Below are 17,381 nucleotides of genomic sequence, written 5' to 3'. Positions count from 1 at the left end.
GCTTCTTTTAGCTTCATTTAAAACTATTTGAACCCCGATTAGTTGTTAATTCATCAAATTTGATATTGTCTTGTTTCTTCAGACTGTTCCTATGCCAAACTGGATCTTGTCTTTGTTCTGGACACCTCCACCAGTGTCACAGAGAAGAATTTCATTCTCATGAAAGATTTCCTTAAACACTTTCTGTATGTAGCCAACATTGATGATGGCAATGTTCGTGTTGGTGTAGTGATCTACAGCACCAAAGTTAGCATCCAGTTCCAAATGAGTCAGTACACATCCAAGCGCCAGGTTTATGTAGCCATAGACCAAATACCTTATCAGTATGGAAGTACAAATACCTATGGAGGACTGAACACTATGAGGACTCAGATGTTCACTCCAAGGACAGGAGACCGACCAGATGTTGACAATGTTGCCATTGTCATCACTGATGGTGTTTCAAACATAAATTCTAGGAGAACAATTCCTGAAGCTGAAAGGGTGCGGGAGCAAGGAATCCATATATATGCCATTGGCATTGGTTTGGCTGATACAACAGAGTTGGATGGGATAGCAAGCAGACCCATTGAGAAGAATCGATTTGCTGTTCAGGACTTTGATGAACTTGTTGGTCTGCGAGATGAAGTGTTTTCTTCCTTTTGTTCAGGTATGCTGCTCTCAAATCTGCAATACTGTTTGTATGTTTATTAGTTAATACATTCCTGTGTTGTATACAGAAAAAACATAGCACAGTTTTTTCCTTTCACTCCAGGGATGAGTGTTCAGCTGAACTGTATATTTTATGCAAACTAAAAACTAATCTGAATAAAAAACTGAATTAATATGTTGTGCAAATTCTTGCACAATATGTGCAATTTGTTCAAGCATCTTCAATCCAAACCATTCTGACAATGTTATATCAAGTTATGAAATATTTAAGTCGTTTTCTACATACTTTTTCAGTAACAACTACCCTTGCCCCAACCACAACTACAACCACTACAACTACAACAACTACTACAACCACAACAACTATTCCAACAACAACTACTCCTGAGGTGGATGGTAAGTGTGGTTAAGCGACCTGTTTTATTATGATCATGAGGTGACACAAAATTGAGTGTCATGTAAATAAGGAAGCCTCAACACCTTGTCAGATATGAATAAGAATAGGAATGGAATCAGTCTTATTTGAATAATCTAACTACTTTACCGCAACTCTTTCAAGAGAATGTGATGTTAGTTTTTGACATAATTGGAACTGATGTGACTTTACTGAATTATTATTTCATGGTTTCTGATCAGATTGTTCCAGTACCAAACTGGATCTGGTCTTTGTGCTGGACTCCTCCACCAGTGTCACAGAGCCTAACTTCAAACTCATGTTGGACTTCTTGAAGAACTTCCTCTACGTGGCTAACATCGATGATGGCAATGTCCGAGTTGGTGTAGTCATTTATAGCACCAAGGTGAGCATCCAGTTCCACCTTAATGAATATGCAACAAAGAGAGATGTGTTTCTTGCCATAGACAGAATACCATACCAGTATGGCAGCACCAACACCTTTGGAGGTCTGAACACAATGAGGACCCAGATGTATGTTCCCCAAAGAGGTGATCGACCAGATGTCAAGAATGTGGCTGTGGTGATCACTGACGGTGTGTCCAACATCAATGCCAGGAGAACAGTTCCAGAAGCAGAGTCTGTAAGAGGTGCAGGCATCCACATCTATGCTATTGGTATTGGTTTGGCTGACACAACTGAGTTGGATGGAATAGCCAGCAGGCCCATTAACGAGAATCGGTTTACAGTACAGGATTTCAAAGAGCTCAGAGGTCTGCGAGACAAAGTATTCACCTCATTTTGTCCAGTTGTCACTACTCCAGTTCCACGTACATTACCACCAAAAGTTCAAGGTAAGTTACATGGTTTATAGTTCAATTTAACTTATACTAGAAATCGCGGGTATATTTTTTTACAAAGGTTCTGTTTTTTGTAATGTTTGTTTTGCATTCAGAAATCCTTGAAAGGTTTTGGCATCATGTTGTAATCATATGAATGATATCTGTCCATGGGCTTCTTTTAGCTTCATTTAAAACTATTTGAACCCCGATTAGTTGTTAATTCATCAAGTTTGATATTGTCTTGTTTCTTCAGACTGTTCCTATGCCAAACTGGATCTTGTCTTTGTTCTGGACACCTCCACCAGTGTCACAGAGAAGAATTTCATTCTCATGAAAGATTTCCTTAAACACTTTCTGTATGTAGCCAACATTGATGATGGCAATGTTCGTGTTGGTGTAGTGATCTACAGCACCAAAGTTAGCATCCAGTTCCAAATGAGTCAGTACACATCCAAGCGCCAGGTTTATGTAGCCATAGACCAAATACCTTATCAGTATGGAAGTACAAATACCTATGGAGGACTGAACACTATGAGGACTCAGATGTTCACTCCAAGGACAGGAGACCGACCAGATGTTGACAATGTTGCCATTGTCATCACTGATGGTGTTTCAAACATAAATTCTAGGAGAACAATTCCTGAAGCTGAAAGGGTGCGGGAGCAAGGAATCCATATATATGCCATTGGCATTGGTTTGGCTGATACAACAGAGTTGGATGGGATAGCAAGCAGACCCATTGAGAAGAATCGATTTGCTGTTCAGGACTTTGATGAACTTGTTGGTCTGCGAGATGAAGTGTTTTCTTCCTTTTGTTCAGGTATGCTTCTCTCAAATCTGCAATTCTGTTTGTATGTTTATTAGTTAATTCATTCCTGTGTTGTATACAGAAAAACACAGCACAGTTTTTTCCTTTCACTCCAGGGATGAGTGTTCAGCTGAACTGTATATTTTATGCAAACTAAAAACTAATCTGAATAAAAAGCTGAATTAATATGTTGTGCAAATTCTTGCACAACATGTGCAATTTGTTCAAGCATCTTCAATCCAAACCATTCTGACAATGTTATATCAAGTTATGAAATATTTAAGTCGTTTTCTACATACTTTTTCAGTAACAACTACCCTTGCCCCAACCACAACTACAACAACTACTACAACCACAACAACTATTCCAACAACAACTACTCCTGAGGTGGATGGTAAGTATGGTTAAGCGACCTGTTTTATTATGATCATGAGGTGACACAAAATTGAGTGTCATGTAAATAAGGAAGCCTCAACACCTTGTCAGATATGAATAAGAATAGGAATGGAATCAGTCTTATTTGAATAATCTAACTACTTGACCGCAACTCTTTCAAAAGAATGTGATGTTAGTTTTTGAAATAATTGGAACTGATGTGACTTTACTGAATTATTATTTCATGGTTTCTGATCAGATTGTTCCAGTACCAAACTGGATCTGGTCTTTGTGCTGGACTCCTCCACCAGTGTCACAGAGCCTAACTTCAAACTAATGTTGGACTTCTTGAAGAACTTCCTCTACGTGGCTAACATCGATGATGGCAATGTCCGAGTTGGTGTAGTCATTTATAGCACAAAGGTGAGCATCCAGTTCCACCTTAATGAATATGCAACAAAGAGAGATGTGTTTCTTGCCATAGACAGAATACCATACCAGTATGGCAGCACCAACACCTTTGGAGGTCTGAACACAATGAGGACCCAGATGTATGTTCCCCAAAGAGGTGATCGACCAGATGTCAAGAATGTGGCTGTGGTGATCACTGACGGTGTGTCCAACATCAATGCCAGGAGAACAGTTCCAGAAGCAGAGTCTGTAAGAGGTGCAGGCATCCACATCTATGCTATTGGTATTGGTTTGGCTGACACAACTGAGTTGGATGGAATAGCCAGCAGGCCCATTAACGAGAATCGGTTTACAGTACAGGATTTCAAAGAGCTCAGAGGTCTGCGAGACAAAGTATTCACCTCATTTTGTCCAGTTGTCACTACTCCAGTTCCACGTACATTACCACCAAAAGTTCAAGGTAAGTAACATGGTTTATAGTTCAATATAACTTATACTAGAAATTGCATGTATATTTTTTTACAAAGGTTCTGTTTTTTGTAATGTTTGTTTTGCATTCAGAAATCCTTGAAAGGTTTTGGCATCATGTTGTAATCATATGAATGATATCTGTCCATGGGCTTCTTTTAGCTTCATTTAAAACTATTTGAACCCCGATTAGTTGTTAATTCATCAAGTTTGATATTGTCTTGTTTCTTCAGACTGTTCCTATGCCAAACTGGATCTTGTCTTTGTTCTGGACACCTCCACCAGTGTCACAGAGAAGAATTTCATTCTCATGAAAGATTTCCTTAAACACTTTCTGTATGTAGCCAACATTGATGATGGCAATGTTCGTGTTGGTGTAGTGATCTACAGCACCAAAGTTAGCATCCAGTTCCAAATGAGTCAGTACACATCCAAGCGCCAGGTTTATGTAGCCATAGACCAAATACCTTATCAGTATGGAAGTACAAATACCTATGGAGGACTGAACACTATGAGGACTCAGATGTTCACTCCAAGGACAGGAGACCGACCAGATGTTGACAATGTTGCCATTGTCATCACTGATGGTGTTTCAAACATAAATTCTAGGAGAACAATTCCTGAAGCTGAAAGGGTGCGGGAGCAAGGAATCCATATATATGCCATTGGCATTGGTTTGGCTGATACAACAGAGTTGGATGGGATAGCAAGCAGACCCATTGAGAAGAATCGATTTGCTGTTCAGGACTTTGATGAACTTGTTGGTCTGCGAGATGAAGTGTTTTCTTCCTTTTGTTCAGGTATGCTTCTCTCAAATCTGCAATTCTGTTTGTATGTTTATTGGTTAATTCATTCCTGTGTTGTATACAGAAAAACACAGCACAGTTTTTTCCTTTCACTCCAGGGATGAGTGTTCAGCTGAACTGTATATTTTATGCAAACTAAAAACTAATCTGAATAAAAAGCTGAATTAATATGTTGTGCAAATTCTTGCACAACATGTGCAATTTGTTCAAGCATCTTCAATCCAAACCATTCTGACAATGTTATATCAAGTTATGAAATATTTAAGTCGTTTTCTACATACTTTTTCAGTAACAACTACCCTTGCCCCAACCACAACTACAACAACTACTACATCCACAACAACTATTCCAACAACAACTACTCCTGAGGTGGATGGTAAGTATGGTTAAGCGACCTGTTTTATTATGATCATGAGGTGACACAAAATTGAGTGTCATGTAAATAAGGAAGCCTCAACACCTTGTCAGATATGAATAAGAATAGGAATGGAATCAGTCTTATTTGAATAATCTAACTACTTGACCGCAACTCTTTCAAAAGAATGTGATGTTAGTTTTTGAAATAATTGGAACTGATGTGACTTTACTGAATTATTATTTCATGGTTTCTGATCAGATTGTTCCAGTACCAAACTGGATCTGGTCTTTGTGCTGGACTCCTCCACCAGTGTCACAGAGCCTAACTTCAAACTAATGTTGGACTTCTTGAAGAACTTCCTCTACGTGGCTAACATCGATGATGGCAATGTCCGAGTTGGTGTAGTCATTTATAGCACAAAGGTGAGCATCCAGTTCCACCTTAATGAATATGCAACAAAGAGAGATGTGTTTCTTGCCATAGACAGAATACCATACCAGTATGGCAGCACCAACACCTTTGGAGGTCTGAACACAATGAGGACCCAGATGTATGTTCCCCAAAGAGGTGATCGACCAGATGTCAAGAATGTGGCTGTGGTGATCACTGACGGTGTGTCCAACATCAATGCCAGGAGAACAGTTCCAGAAGCAGAGTCTGTAAGAGGTGCAGGCATCCACATCTATGCTATTGGTATTGGTTTGGCTGACACAACTGAGTTGGATGGAATAGCCAGCAGGCCCATTAACGAGAATCGGTTTACAGTACAGGATTTCAAAGAGCTCAGAGGTCTGCGAGACAAAGTATTCACCTCATTTTGTCCAGTTGTCACTACTCCAGTTCCACGTACATTACCACCAAAAGTTCAAGGTAAGTTACATGGTTTATAGTTCAATTTAACTTATACTAGAAATTGCATGTATATTTTTTTACAAAGGTTCTGTTTTTTGTAATGTTTGTTTTGCATTCAGAAATCCTTGAAAGGTTTTGGCATCATGTTGTAATCATATGAATGATATCTGTCCATGGGCTTCTTTTAGCTTCATTTAAAACTATTTGAACCCCGATTAGTTGTTAATTCATCAAGTTTGATATTGTCTTGTTTCTTCAGACTGTTCCTATGCCAAACTGGATCTTGTCTTTGTTCTGGACACCTCCACCAGTGTCACAGAGAAGAATTTCATTCTCATGAAAGATTTCCTTAAACACTTTCTGTATGTAGCCAACATTGATGATGGCAATGTTCGTGTTGGTGTAGTGATCTACAGCACCAAAGTTAGCATCCAGTTCCAAATGAGTCAGTACACATCCAAGCGCCAGGTTTATGTAGCCATAGACCAAATACCTTATCAGTATGGAAGTACAAATACCTATGGAGGACTGAACACTATGAGGACTCAGATGTTCACTCCAAGGACAGGAGACCGACCAGATGTTGACAATGTTGCCATTGTCATCACTGATGGTGTTTCAAACATAAATTCTAGGAGAACAATTCCTGAAGCTGAAAGGGTGCGGGAGCAAGGAATCCATATATATGCCATTGGCATTGGTTTGGCTGATACAACAGAGTTGGATGGGATAGCAAGCAGACCCATTGAGAAGAATCGATTTGCTGTTCAGGACTTTGATGAACTTGTTGGTCTGCGAGATGAAGTGTTTTCTTCCTTTTGTTCAGGTATGCTGCTCTCAAATCTGCAATACTGTTTGTATGTTTATTGGTTAATTCATTCCTGTGTTGTATACAGAAAAACACAGCACAGTATTTCTATTTAACTCCAGGGATGAGTGTTCAGCTGTACTGAACTCAAGCCTGTAATATTATATTTTATTTATTTCATATGATGTGACAATTGAATGTATTTTAATGTTGTAAACTTGTATTTAGCCATTGCTTTGTGCTTAATAAAAGAGATATACTTTTACATGAACTTCATTATCTTCCTGCACTTTGAATGAACTTTAATCAGAACCTTGTTTATTTTTCAAGTTCATTCAACAACAGCTCCAACCACCACCACAACAACAACACCCTTACCAACAATACCAGCTAAACTTGATGGTAAGATACAATCACTCACAAGGACTGTAACACAATACCACTGTGTTGGTGCAGTGCAGATTGCCATACTCTTATCATAAGGCTAAGTGCGTGCATCAAAGGATGGTTGGATAATAGAAGTGTATTTGGTGACATTGGGCCTCAAGTAATTTTCACTAAATAGGTTTGATTATCTGCAAATTTCAGTGCAAAAGAATGTATCATAACTGTCCTGTGCCCAACTTGTTATAATGTGTACACATTTCAGAGCAATGGGTTTCCCAGGATAACATTCAGAGCTGAACCTTTTGAGCAGATAAGTAACAACATCAAAAGGAAATTATTCTCAGAAATAAGCTACATACCAATAATAAACTGTTTCTCAGGTTTGTGTCTTTCCAAATGAATGGGAGAAGGTTTGAGCTTTGTAAGCGACTATAACACCAATTTTCTACAGCATATCATAAAGCTAAAGTGACCATGAATAGATGTAAGTGTAAAATACAGGAAATAAGCACACACCATTTTATTGTAAGTCAAAAAAGCATGGTTAACAGGTTTTATTACCAATACCCAAGAAATATATCTTTTGTTACTTTTGTATTATTAAATAAACTAGAATATATGAAACTAAAAGAAAAATGATCCAAAGTTTGTTTAAAGATTAATAGACTGACTATTCATCTGCCAAATATAAATATTTGTAGATATTGTTCATGATGATCATGCTATTTTCATCTTTCTGTGGACTGCATCTGTGGTCTAGTGGAAGAGCGTCCGCCCAGAGAGTAGAAGGTTTGGGGTTCGATCTCCGGCCACGTCATACCAAAAGACATTAAAAGATTGTACTTGTTGTTACCCAGCTTGGTGCTTGACATTATTGGGTTAAAACAAGGACTGGTTGGTTCGGAGTGAGGTATTCATGTTAAACAGCATCATGGTATCTCAGTGGGCTTGCTCTATCAAATCAGCATTAGTCCAAACTAGTACAAGCAGCCACACACACTAGATACTAAGACAAGATGAGTAATTCCCTTGTTGATGTTATTCTGTTTCAGACTGTGCTGATGCCAAGCTTGATCTAGTATTCGTTCTGGATGCATCCACAAGTGTCACAGAGCCCAATTTCAAACTCATGCTGGATTTCTTGAAGAACTTTCTTTTTGTGGCCAACATTGATGATGGTAATGTTCGAGTTGGCGTTGTCATCTACAGTACCAAGGTATATATTCAGTTCCACCTGAATGAGTATTCCACCAAGACAGATGTTTTCAGTGCCATTGATGCTATTCCCTATGAATATGGCAGCACAAACACTTTTGGAGGATTGAAGGCAATGAGGACGAAGATGTTCACTCGTGCAACAGGAGACCGTTCCAAAGTAAAAAATGTTGCCATTGTGATCACTGATGGTGTGTCCAATATCAATGCCAGAAAAACAGTTCCTGAGGCTAAGAAGGCTAGAAGAAAGGGCATCCATATCTATGCTATTGGCATTGGAATTTCAGACACAAGGGAGATTGATGGCATTGCAAGTAAACCTATTGAGGAAAACCGCTTCACTGTTCAAGATTTTAGGGAATTGATTGTCCTTAGAGACAAAGTCTTCTCCTCATTCTGCCCAGTACCAGCAAAGCCTCTGCCAACACTTCCACCAATATTAGATGGTAAGATTTATTAGCTGAAGAGTGCTGGCATAAAACAAATGCTACTCGTTTGAGACTAAGTAAGAGAGAGAGAGAGAGAGAGCGAGAGAGAGAGAGAGAGCGTGCTATTAGAAATAGAAATGTATTGTATCTTTGTCTCTTTTCATTGTAATTCCTGACAGATTGTTCATACAGTTTTGAAACTGATTGGCAATTACTCTACTCAATGCAGTGTGTTGACAAGGGTAGCCCAGTTGTCTTATGTGCTGCAACAGGTTGGTCCCTTGGGCTTGCCAAGGACCTATGATCTTGGGTTCAAATCACAGATTTGCCATGATTATGATGTCATTGGTTTGGCAGCATCATACCCATTCCCTGGGTTTTACTAAGACCTGCATCTGCTTCCTCTTTTCATCTACTGATGATTTTTATGAAAAGAAGCAAGAAACTTTATCATATTTTATCATTCAGTTTTGAAACTGATTGGTAATTACTCTACTCAGTTCAGTGTGTTGACATGGGTAGCCAAGTTGTCTTAGGTGCTGGAACAGGTTAGTCACTTGGGCTTGCCAAGAGCCTGTGATCTTGGGTTCAAATCACAGATTTGCCAAGATTCTGATTTTATGTGTCTGAAACATGCTTTAGAGATATCGTACAGTTCTTTCACAGATTTTTTTCGTATTCCAGATTGTGCAGATGCTATGCTAGATTTGATATTCGTTCTGGATGCTTCCACCAGTGTGACCGAACCGAACTTTAAGCTGATGCTGAATTTCTTGAAAGACTTCTTGTTTGTGGCCAACATTGATGCTGGTAATGTTCGAGTTGGTGTGGTTATCTACAGTACAAAAGTCTTCATCCAGTTCCATCTGAATGAGTACAATAGTAAAAGAGATGTATATGTGGCAATAGATAATATTCCCTATGAATATGGAAGCACTAATACCTATGGTGCAGTTAACACAATGAGGACAAAGATGTTTCTCCCAGAAAGAGGTGACAGGCCAGGTGTAAGAAATATTGCCATTATCATCACTGATGGTGTTTCCAATATAAACTCAAGAAGGCTTATCCCTGAGGCTCTGAAAGCTCGTAATGCTGGCATCCACATATATGCCATAGGAATAGGCTTGGCGGATACAACTGAGTTGGATCAGATAGCCAGCAAGCCTCTGGATGAAAACAGATTCACAGCTCAAGACTTCAGTGAACTCAGGCAACTCAGGGACAAGGTCTTTTCATCTTTCTGCCCAAGTGAGTTCTGTTTCATTTTTGATATTTCATTTTGTTACTTATTTCATGGAGGAAATCTAAGATGCTGCAATTTTGTGTGCAGAGTTGCATCTGTTAGCCATGCAAGAATCTGCTGCATGCTGGTTTAGATCCTGGATTTGTACCAAATGTTTGGGCTTTGTCAGCATCATGGGTTTCATGGGATATAAATGCCTAGAAGTTGTGTTTACAAAATAGAATGAAGTTGGCATTACATGATATAACTGATATAAGTTCAACCCAGAGTTCACTCACTCATTAAGGAAATTTACCTATCTTGCTTTAATTGTGGAATAATGTTAACTGTAGATTTGAGTGAACAAAATGTCCTTAAAAATAAAATAATGCCTGTTTTGAAAAGTTGTACTTTATAAATAAGATTGAATGAATGTGAAACAACTATTATAGACAACTGCTTTGACTTGTTTTTGAGTGAGATGGTGAGATTGTACACTACTTTTAGCAATATTCCAGGAACAGGTGCTTTTTATTGACAGCATACTGAGATACAATGCTGCACTTTAACATATATAGATACCTGACTCGCACATTATATACTGACTTTGAGACCTACCATTTCTTGTTCTTTCTCCTTTTACACCTTTTATTATAACACAGCCAGAGATTCATACCACTGACTATGAGCTCTCTAGGCAGATACTCTATCTACTACACCAAGGAGGCAGTTATTTCAGCAATATCATGTCAGAGGACAACAATTGTTTTCACATTTTCACACTTGATTATATATACGGGGGAAAACATTTCCATAATCACTGGACTGTCCAATCATCTTTTCTTGTTGATTCCGTAGTCCTTTGGAGAGGATCAAACATATGTGTTCACTGTAGTTTATTTATTTTGTGTTCTCTTTTTTTCAGTCCCTACCACAACACTGCCACCTCCAGCAACAACATCTAAGGGTGTGTCAATCTATCTATATTTGCAGTCAGTATCTTCTAGTAAACATGTTTCAGGCAGTGATGTAGGTAACCCTGCATATAAACAGACATCTTTAACATTTTGCTGGTGCTCCTCAGCAAATAAACCTTTTTTTGTGCTTGATAATAAGAACACAGAATAATCTACCAGGACAAGATGCAGTGAATGAATAACCAAACAATTGACTTTTTAACATCAACATCTTTATCAAGATGGTGGAGGTTTGGAGAGAGAACCTGGGAGGAGCCTTAACAAAGGTTTCCTCAGGAATTGTTTCACCATCTATACCTGTACCTCATTTCTAGTAACGCTAAAATTTAGAATGAAAATGTTTACCCTATTGTGTTCAAATTATTGATATACTATTTCTTCTTTCAGAATGCAGCAGCACTCGCCTGGATCTAGCGTTCCTCATTGATGCATCTACCAGCGTCACGGAACCAAACTTTGTGCTTGTTCTGAACTTTGTCAAGAACTTCTTAGCTCAAGCTGACATTGATAATGGCAATGTTAGGGTGGGTGTAGTGTTGTACAGTACTTCAGTCCATGTGGAGTTCCTCCTGCATGACTACACCTCTAAGACAGAGGTTCTTACAGCCATAGACAATATTCCCTACAGATATGGTAGTACCAACACTGCTGATGGAATCAAATCTCTGAGGACTGAGATATTTACTCAACAAAGTGGTGACCGGCAAGATGTTCACAACATTGCCATTATTCTGACAGATGGTGTGTCCAATATTAATGCCAGGAGAACTGTCCCTGAAGCTCAGGATGCACAATTAGAAGGAATTGAACTGTTTGCTATTGGAATTGGGCTTGCAGATACAAGAGAGCTCAATGGAATGGCAAGCCCGCCTTTGGAAGAGCATCGATTCATTGTGGAGGATTTCTCTCAACTTAATAATCTACAGCAACGAGTGTTCAGTTCCTTCTGCACAGGTTTGCTTGTGTGTTGTGTCTGTATCCTCAATGGGATCTTGTATTTGTTCTGTGTCAGATTTTGTGAAAACTGTGGGCCATAACCCTGTGTCACTATGGTGATGGGTACTGTCTTTCGTTACTCACATTCAATTTCACCACATCATCATCCACAGACATGTTACACCATCCTCCATTTCAGATAGGGGTAAGTTTTGATACAAAAAACTGATTCCAAACAACACAACACCATACGTACATAATTGCTTTAATATGAATTTCTCTTCCAGGGTAGTGTTCCGAATGTTCAAATGTTCCGTTGGCATGTGTAAGCATGACAGTCACACACTCAGCATAGTGAAGATGTATTGGTATCATGTTGTTCATGGCGCTATCTCCTTTACAGTACGAGATAACTACCATTACCTGACATCTTTGCTGAGTATGTTTCTGTCATGCATTGGACAAGTTCTTACATTTGGTTTTGTTGTTGCAGATCCTTCAGAGGAAGCCTATGTACATCTTGATATACACCTTCATCCAGCTCCTCCTTCATCAGCTGCGACGTCTAACTTTGACATAACACATATACTGACATGATCATATCACTGGTATTGAACTATTAAGTTCCTACCAATGGTAATCATTTGCTGTTTAGTCTTGTTTCAAAATTAATACTAACACCTTTTGCCTAACAGACTGGCTTCATGAATACAAATTGGTATTTGAATAATCATGATGTTTCAGAACTAAGTACATTTGAATTTCCTATGTCAGGTAGTCCTAACATATTTTGAAATGTATCTCTTTAAGATATTTGTCCCAATTCATAAACCAGGTAAATTCTCCCAAATGCAAGCATTGCTTATGCTCCTTTGCTTGTTCTGCATTGCTCTGCATTGCTCTGCTTGGCTTTAATCAGGCTGCTCCTGATGCTTCAACATTGTGCTTTCCTTTGTGATGTTATTGTATGAGTTGTCTTTTCAGCCATAATGATTCCACTCCCAGGAGGTGAAAGGAAAGGTATGAACATTTCAGCAAACTAATTATAAGTGACAATTTTAGGAAGCAGTTAGATTGGATAATAATCTTCATTGGTTAAAATATGATTTGATTAAGACTTGACATTTCAGTAGTAACTCACCTGGCCTAAAAGCCATGTGAGCTTATGTCATTGAAAGTTGTCTGCCACAACCAGCCATACATTTCTGACTTCTCTGAAATGTCTTCATGGTTTCAGCTTCATGTTGTTACAGGGTTCAAGTTTTTCAAGGTATCAAAATTGAAAATTTCAATATAGGTGCCAGGTATCTTTGATTAAACACAAGAAAAATTCCAATGTCTTCTTCTAAAAAGCTTGAAGGGTCAGAGGTTTGAAACTTGGTAGGTGAGATGGTTACCTTCAGAGTACCAGGTTTGTTTAAGACTTTTTTACCATGGCAGCCATATTGCAAAAATATTTATGACTATTATTTCATAATTTTTGTTCAAAATATTGACCACCGCACCGCCGCTAAATAAAATATGTGGTTGTTAGCTGTTTGTTTTTTGCAATAGTTCAAGCTGTTATTGATCACAAAAACAGTTCCAAGTAAGAGTCATTTTCAAGGAAATATTTTTAGACTAACAGTCTCTTGAAACAATATATCCTTGTACACTCTTCAGTACAGGGAAAATGTTTTCCTCTTGTTGCAGATTGTACAGACACTAAGATGGACCTTGTCTTTGTACTGGATGCATCAACCAGTGTAACAGAAAAGAACTTCAAACTCATGCTGGATTTCTTGAAATTCTTCCTTATCCCTGCTAACATTGATGATGATAAGGTCAGGGTTGGTGTGGTCATCTACAGTACGAAGGTCTCCATCCAGTTCCAGATGAATCAGTACATAGGTCAGAAAGGAGCGCTTTACAAGGCCATTGACAACATACCTTATGAATACGGAAGTACCAATACCTACGGTGGACTGAACATTATGAGAACCCAAATGTTCTTGGCAGCAGTAGGAGACCGACCTGACGTGAAAAATTACTGTATCCTAATCACTGATGGTGTGTCGAATATCAATGCCAGAAGGACAATTCCAGAGGCTGTGAAAGCCAGAGATGACAATATCCATATGTATGTTATTGGTATTGGTCTGACAGACACCAAGGAAATTGATGGAATTGCCTCCCCACCTGTTGAAGAGAACAGATTCACTGTTCAGGAGTTCAGTGAGCTGAAGAATATGAGAGATCAAGTCTTCAACTCTCTAAGGAAGGGGTGTCCAAGTAAGATTTTTCCATCTACCATTATTATCTTTTTATCAATATGAAATGCTTTGATATCACATGTTTGACACCACATGACAGGAAACAGTATCAAGCCTAACATATGAATAGGGATTCAATCTTTCTTTAGTTGAATTGCTTCTTTAGAAATGTGTATTTTTATTATTATAACAGATAGTCAAACAAAATGTGTTCTCAAGAAGATGATTTATTACTTGGAAACTTGGATTCATAATTTTCAAAATTTGGAGATGGAAATTTGATGTCCCGTAAAGAAATGACATCTCGAAATACGATAGGTCAAAGACTGAGTCTATTTTTTACATGACATAATAAAAGAGACAAGCTTTATTTTTAGCTCACCTGACTAACAGTCAAGTGAGCTTTTGTCATTGCACGTTTTCCATGTCCACATTTTCTGAGAAACTTCAAGGCCTATGAAACTTAGCACGAATGATTCCAGCACCTGTGTCTCCTGAGTTTGCCTACAGGGTCCTAATCCAATTTTAGACATGTCTCCAATGACAGACATATTAACCCATTACTGAGCCATTTCTGCATCTTTCTGAAATTTGACTACAAAATATGTCAAGGCATTATCTGTTGTCCATTACATGTTGGTCAGGCCCAGAATTGTTATGCATATAGTTAGATCACAAGGGTGCAATGTCAAGTGCTCCAACGGTATAACAATGGGTGATCTTTTTGTTCCAAAGAGCAATAACTCTACTTTTGAAATGATAAAAGCGACGGTCCAACCTGTCGCTTCTGGTCTGGTTCCCGGATCTATTTGCCCTGCGACAACTAGTGACAAGGAGAGATGGAGCCAAGCTAAAAGTTTACGTTTACTACTGAATATATTTCACATAATTTGTAGTGATTATTAGTTTAGAATATCAACATTTGTTCTGTCTTCAACTAAAACATGAATTGACAGGATTCAAGATAGCAGTAAAATCGCCATAAAAACGGTATATTGCCAACATCAGAAAACAGCGAGATATTGTGTCATCACATCGGTGAAATAATGCAAACTCATTCTATTTATCAGCCTTTGTGTTATTTCCCACAAGTTCTCAAAAACTGCAGCATGCAAATCGAACAAATAGTTTTCATACTAACATGGACTTCAATGTGATAAAATTGGAGGTATGCCTACATTTGCAGCACACAACATCTTTGGCAGGCCTTTACCACAGATTAATAATTATTATACAGCTGTGCCTTTATTAATAATTGAAGAATAAATAATGTTTCAGAATAAAACATATGATTTAAATGTTACTTTATATCAACATTTCCTCTCACATCTGATTTTATGGGGTATTTTTACTCTGACAATATTATCAGATATTTTTATCACAACATAAATGCAAATTTAACCCCACAATCATTCCTTGTAGATATGTCTAAATGCATTTATTTTTTGTTATTTATTTTTACATTTTATGTTAACCATTGTCTATTTGACAACAGATGATGCCTGGACATATTTTACTTCTAATATATTCCATCCTGTATTGTCTTATAATTGATTTTATTTAAGAACTAAACAACGAGTCGAAGATGTTTATCATACAATAAAACACTGCAGGGAGAATAAATCATGAGGGGCACAGCCCCGAGTTGTTTATTCTCCCTACATTACTTTCAGTAATGGGTTTGCCTGGTCCAGACTCTCTTAGATATTAGCTGCCATGGTAGAGTTTGAATATTATGAACTGCAGCATTAAAAAACATTCGCACAATCCAAACTCTCAGAATGTTGTTTAATGAGACAACAATGGCAATCCCCAACTTGCTCACTATTCTGTAGTTCATGCCAGCTCAAGACCAAAACTGTTTGCTTTACTTTCAGTTCCTATTCCAGTGACTCCACCTCCCAAGAAGCGTCCAAGTAAGTAAGCTTTGAGTTAAAATTCATTTTCCAAAAGTTTCAACTGTTAATTAAAAAGGCAATAAACTGATTAATGACCATTACAGTTATTTGTAACTTTGTAACATCAGCTTTTATATCAAACTGCACATGAACAGATTTATATACTTTCATGATAATTTCAAATAAGTTTTAAACCTTTTGCTTTCATTTATATATATAGTATGTTAATAGTAATGCCTGATGTGTATTTGTGTACTGCTTCTATGTTAATCTTGTTAATGTATTTTAGCTGTGTGTACATGTGTTGGCGTTTCCTCTGTCATCCTGTCATTGTCTGAGAGCGACCACTACCGCTGTCTAAACACTGTCATGGTTGGTGGTTGCATAGTTGTATCTTATGACTGTAGCGTTGTACATGTACCAATATACTGTATCTATATGTTCAGTGTGACTGTCCATTTCTCCAAGATTTGTCTGATGTATTTGTGATTCTCTTTCTTCTTAATCATGGTCTAAGATTAAATGGTACTATATGTGTAAATATGTTCCACTTCAGTACGTCAACTGTAAATTCTCTGAGTTATTTTTCTCTATTTCACTTTGTCTAGAGCAACTTTGTCCACGTTCAAAAAGATATTTATATGGTAGAAAATATGTTTACAGAATGTGGTGTATAGGCAGCTAAATGTACAACTTGAGACATGTATGGTAACATCAATAGCATAAATGATTGCTTACATAAAGAAACCAATTTCAAGATACAGACAGCAAAAGAAACATGATATTTTGAAGAAAATTCTTAAAAAAGATATTTTTCTCAGGGAATCAGATTGGTTCATTTTCTGGGACATTGACTGTATGTCATCCAAAATGCCCTAAGGCTACATTTGGTAATGTAAGTTAAATTCATGATAATGTCCTGATGCCATATTTCTGTATCCAAATTTCATTTTGTTCCATTCAGCCATGTATGTCATGCATACTTATAATGATGATTCGTGGCAGGTTATAGACCCAATTTAGCTCTATGTTTCCTCCCAAATCTATGACATTTTTTTAAGATTCCATTATTAGTTAGTCTTAATGATTCCCAATTTAATTCCTTATTTATCTTTCGCTTTCCTTTTGTTTCCTAACTTGTCAAATACACTTACATTATGAATTGCTTTCCTTTTGTTTCCTTATTGTCTTGTAGACCTTAATTATAGATTACTTTCATTTTGTTTCCTAACTTGTCTAATACACCGACATTATAAGTTGCTTTCCTTTTGTTTCCTTACTTGTCTTATA

At 37.7% G+C, this 17,381-nt stretch overlaps 1 protein-coding gene across 1 annotated transcript in view; it reads left to right on the top strand.

The window, feature by feature from the left end:
- The window catches only part of LOC139465989 (uncharacterized), a 232,491-nt gene that overhangs the window by 80,781 nt on the left and 134,329 nt on the right, over positions 1–17,381 (top strand). Inside the window, exons 20-39 of the mRNA XM_071248005.1 lie at positions 83–649; positions 946–1,047; positions 1,288–1,899; positions 2,141–2,707; positions 3,003–3,089; positions 3,330–3,941; positions 4,183–4,749; positions 5,045–5,131; positions 5,372–5,983; positions 6,225–6,791; positions 7,104–7,175; positions 8,213–8,821; positions 9,488–10,054; positions 10,954–10,995; positions 11,393–11,959; positions 12,435–12,536; positions 12,926–12,961; positions 13,634–14,071; positions 14,161–14,212; positions 16,071–16,109. Of these exons, the coding sequence (XP_071104106.1) occupies positions 83–649; positions 946–1,047; positions 1,288–1,899; positions 2,141–2,707; positions 3,003–3,089; positions 3,330–3,941; positions 4,183–4,749; positions 5,045–5,131; positions 5,372–5,983; positions 6,225–6,791; positions 7,104–7,175; positions 8,213–8,821; positions 9,488–10,054; positions 10,954–10,995; positions 11,393–11,959; positions 12,435–12,536; positions 12,926–12,961; positions 13,634–14,071; positions 14,161–14,212; positions 16,071–16,109 (6,904 nt within the window). The remainder of the gene's footprint in view (positions 1–82; positions 650–945; positions 1,048–1,287; positions 1,900–2,140; positions 2,708–3,002; positions 3,090–3,329; positions 3,942–4,182; positions 4,750–5,044; positions 5,132–5,371; positions 5,984–6,224; positions 6,792–7,103; positions 7,176–8,212; positions 8,822–9,487; positions 10,055–10,953; positions 10,996–11,392; positions 11,960–12,434; positions 12,537–12,925; positions 12,962–13,633; positions 14,072–14,160; positions 14,213–16,070; positions 16,110–17,381) is intronic.

Source organism: Haliotis cracherodii, unplaced genomic scaffold (genome assembly GCF_022045235.1).
Source record: "Haliotis cracherodii isolate W230 unplaced genomic scaffold, xgHalCrac1.p SCAF_18, whole genome shotgun sequence".
Lineage (NCBI taxonomy): Eukaryota > Metazoa > Mollusca > Gastropoda > Lepetellida > Haliotidae > Haliotis > Haliotis cracherodii.
Note: the sequence above shows the minus strand (reverse complement) of the source record. Positions and strands in the feature narration are given on the sequence as shown.